At 41.9% G+C, this 1,663-nt stretch overlaps 1 protein-coding gene across 1 annotated transcript; it reads left to right on the top strand.

Annotated features, from left to right (window-relative positions):
• LOC143584019 (uncharacterized) lies at positions 1 to 414 on the top strand. The gene has a single exon (XM_077066176.1). The coding sequence runs from the start codon at positions 1 to 3 to the stop codon at positions 412 to 414; it is 414 nt and encodes a 137-aa protein (XP_076922291.1).
• Positions 415 to 1,663: the final 1,249 nt, after the last annotated feature.

The raw sequence follows: 1,663 nt of genomic DNA, 5'->3' as shown, positions 1-1,663 counted from the left end.
ATGGGCACTTGGGTTTATCTCAAATTGCAACCGTACATGCAGAAGTTGTTAAGGGTTCACAAGCACTCGAAGCTCACCCCTAAGTATTTCGGTCCCTTTTTAATTGTGGAAAAGGTGGGAAATGTTGCGTATAGGTTGGACTTGCCGGGAGAGGCTCAAATTCACCCTGTCTTCCATGTTTCGTTGCTCAAGGAAGCGGGTGGACCACCATCTAAAGTCATCCCTCTTCCAACAGAAGCTCGGTTCACTCTTCAGCCGCATGCCTTCTTGGATCGTAAGCTTGTTAAACGTGGCAAACGGGCAGCTATGAGAGTGTTGGTGCAATGGCAGGGGCAGTCGACTCAAGATGCAACGTGGGAATTTTTGGACGAGCTGAAGCTACGTTTTCCGGATTTTTCTGAGCTCACTTCTTGAGGACAAAAAGTGGGTTAAGGAGGGAGTATTGATATAATCAATGAGTCTCGTTTCCATATTTAGTGTTTTTCTTATTTTTGTGTGGTTTGAAGGTTCTGAGGACCATTATGGCCTTTACAATATTGTGTTGGGTGTCTTTTGTAAGTTTGGACATTTTGATGTTTTGGTTATATAACCTAGCGCCGATCAGACCTGGAGATATCCAGAAATCGGTTTTCCTTCCATCTCTATAGCTTTCTGTTCTAACCCTATTAATAATTGAGTTAACGGTGATCGGCGGCTAAGGAGTTGCGAGTCGTCGATCAAATAACGACAGGCAACGAGTAGGTTGTTTGTGCGGCGCTAACTTGGAAACAAGGTGGTTTCCAATCGGGGTGTTTGGCGCAAAAGGTTGTTATCGAAAATCGGTTTCGTGATTTAATTGTTTTGTAGCGGAGTCGGGATTTTCGATTGGCTTTTGTGAGTCGTACATCTTGGTGATTAAAGAATATTAAACTATGTGTAACAAAAGTCAACCTATTTGCTTTGATAACTAGTGCAAAGTTTCGAAGGAAAAGAAAAAAGAAATTATTGCAATTAAATATTTTTTTGTGCTGCCTGTTACGTCGAATTCAAAAGGAAAAACAATAGTTTGATTTATTTACGAGTAAGCGGGTTCGGTTTTGAAAAGTTGTTCAGACTGGTTGGCTTGTATTTTGTTCCAACGAAGTGGAGCAAGGGTGTTTAACGATATCAATGGCAGGTAACAAAGAAGAGCCGATAATCCAACCCAAAGCGGGGGGGGATGTCGTTGCAGGTTCCAAAGCTGAATAGAACTAATTACATCACATGGGCGATTGTGGTGGAAGTGATCTTAGATGATCAAGAGTTATGGGAAGTTGTTCAACCGAATGAGGGTGCGGTTATTGATGCGAAGAAGAATAAAACGGCAAGAGCGTTTTGTTTAAAGTAATAGAAGGTGCTATTCTTCTTCGGGTGTTTCAATACAAGAATGCCCGGGAAATATGTAAGACTTTAAAAGCACGGTATGTTGGGGCCGAGCTAGTTCAAAAGGCTCGACTACTAACGTTAAAAAGTGAATTTGAGAAACTCAAGATGGCAGAAAACGAGACCATTGATCAGTTTGCGGGAAAAACAACAAGTATGGTTTCAAAGGCAACGAGTCTAGGTCACGTGTTCGAGCAATATGTCTTTGTGAAGAAGTTACCGGTTGCGGTTTCAGATAAGTACTTTCAACTTGTAGCCTCAA

This window comes from Bidens hawaiensis, unplaced genomic scaffold, assembly GCF_021521415.1.
Source record: "Bidens hawaiensis isolate Kalapana, Puna unplaced genomic scaffold, B.hawaiensis_p1.1 tig00032771_1, whole genome shotgun sequence".
Classification (NCBI taxonomy): domain Eukaryota; kingdom Viridiplantae; phylum Streptophyta; class Magnoliopsida; order Asterales; family Asteraceae; genus Bidens; species Bidens hawaiensis.
This window is presented reverse-complemented; position numbering and strand designations above follow the sequence as displayed.

Coding starts and splice junctions, on each gene's coding strand:
- LOC143584019 (XM_077066176.1), top strand. CDS start 1: ATGGGCACTTGGGTTTATCTCAAATTGCAACCGTACATGCAGAAGTTG.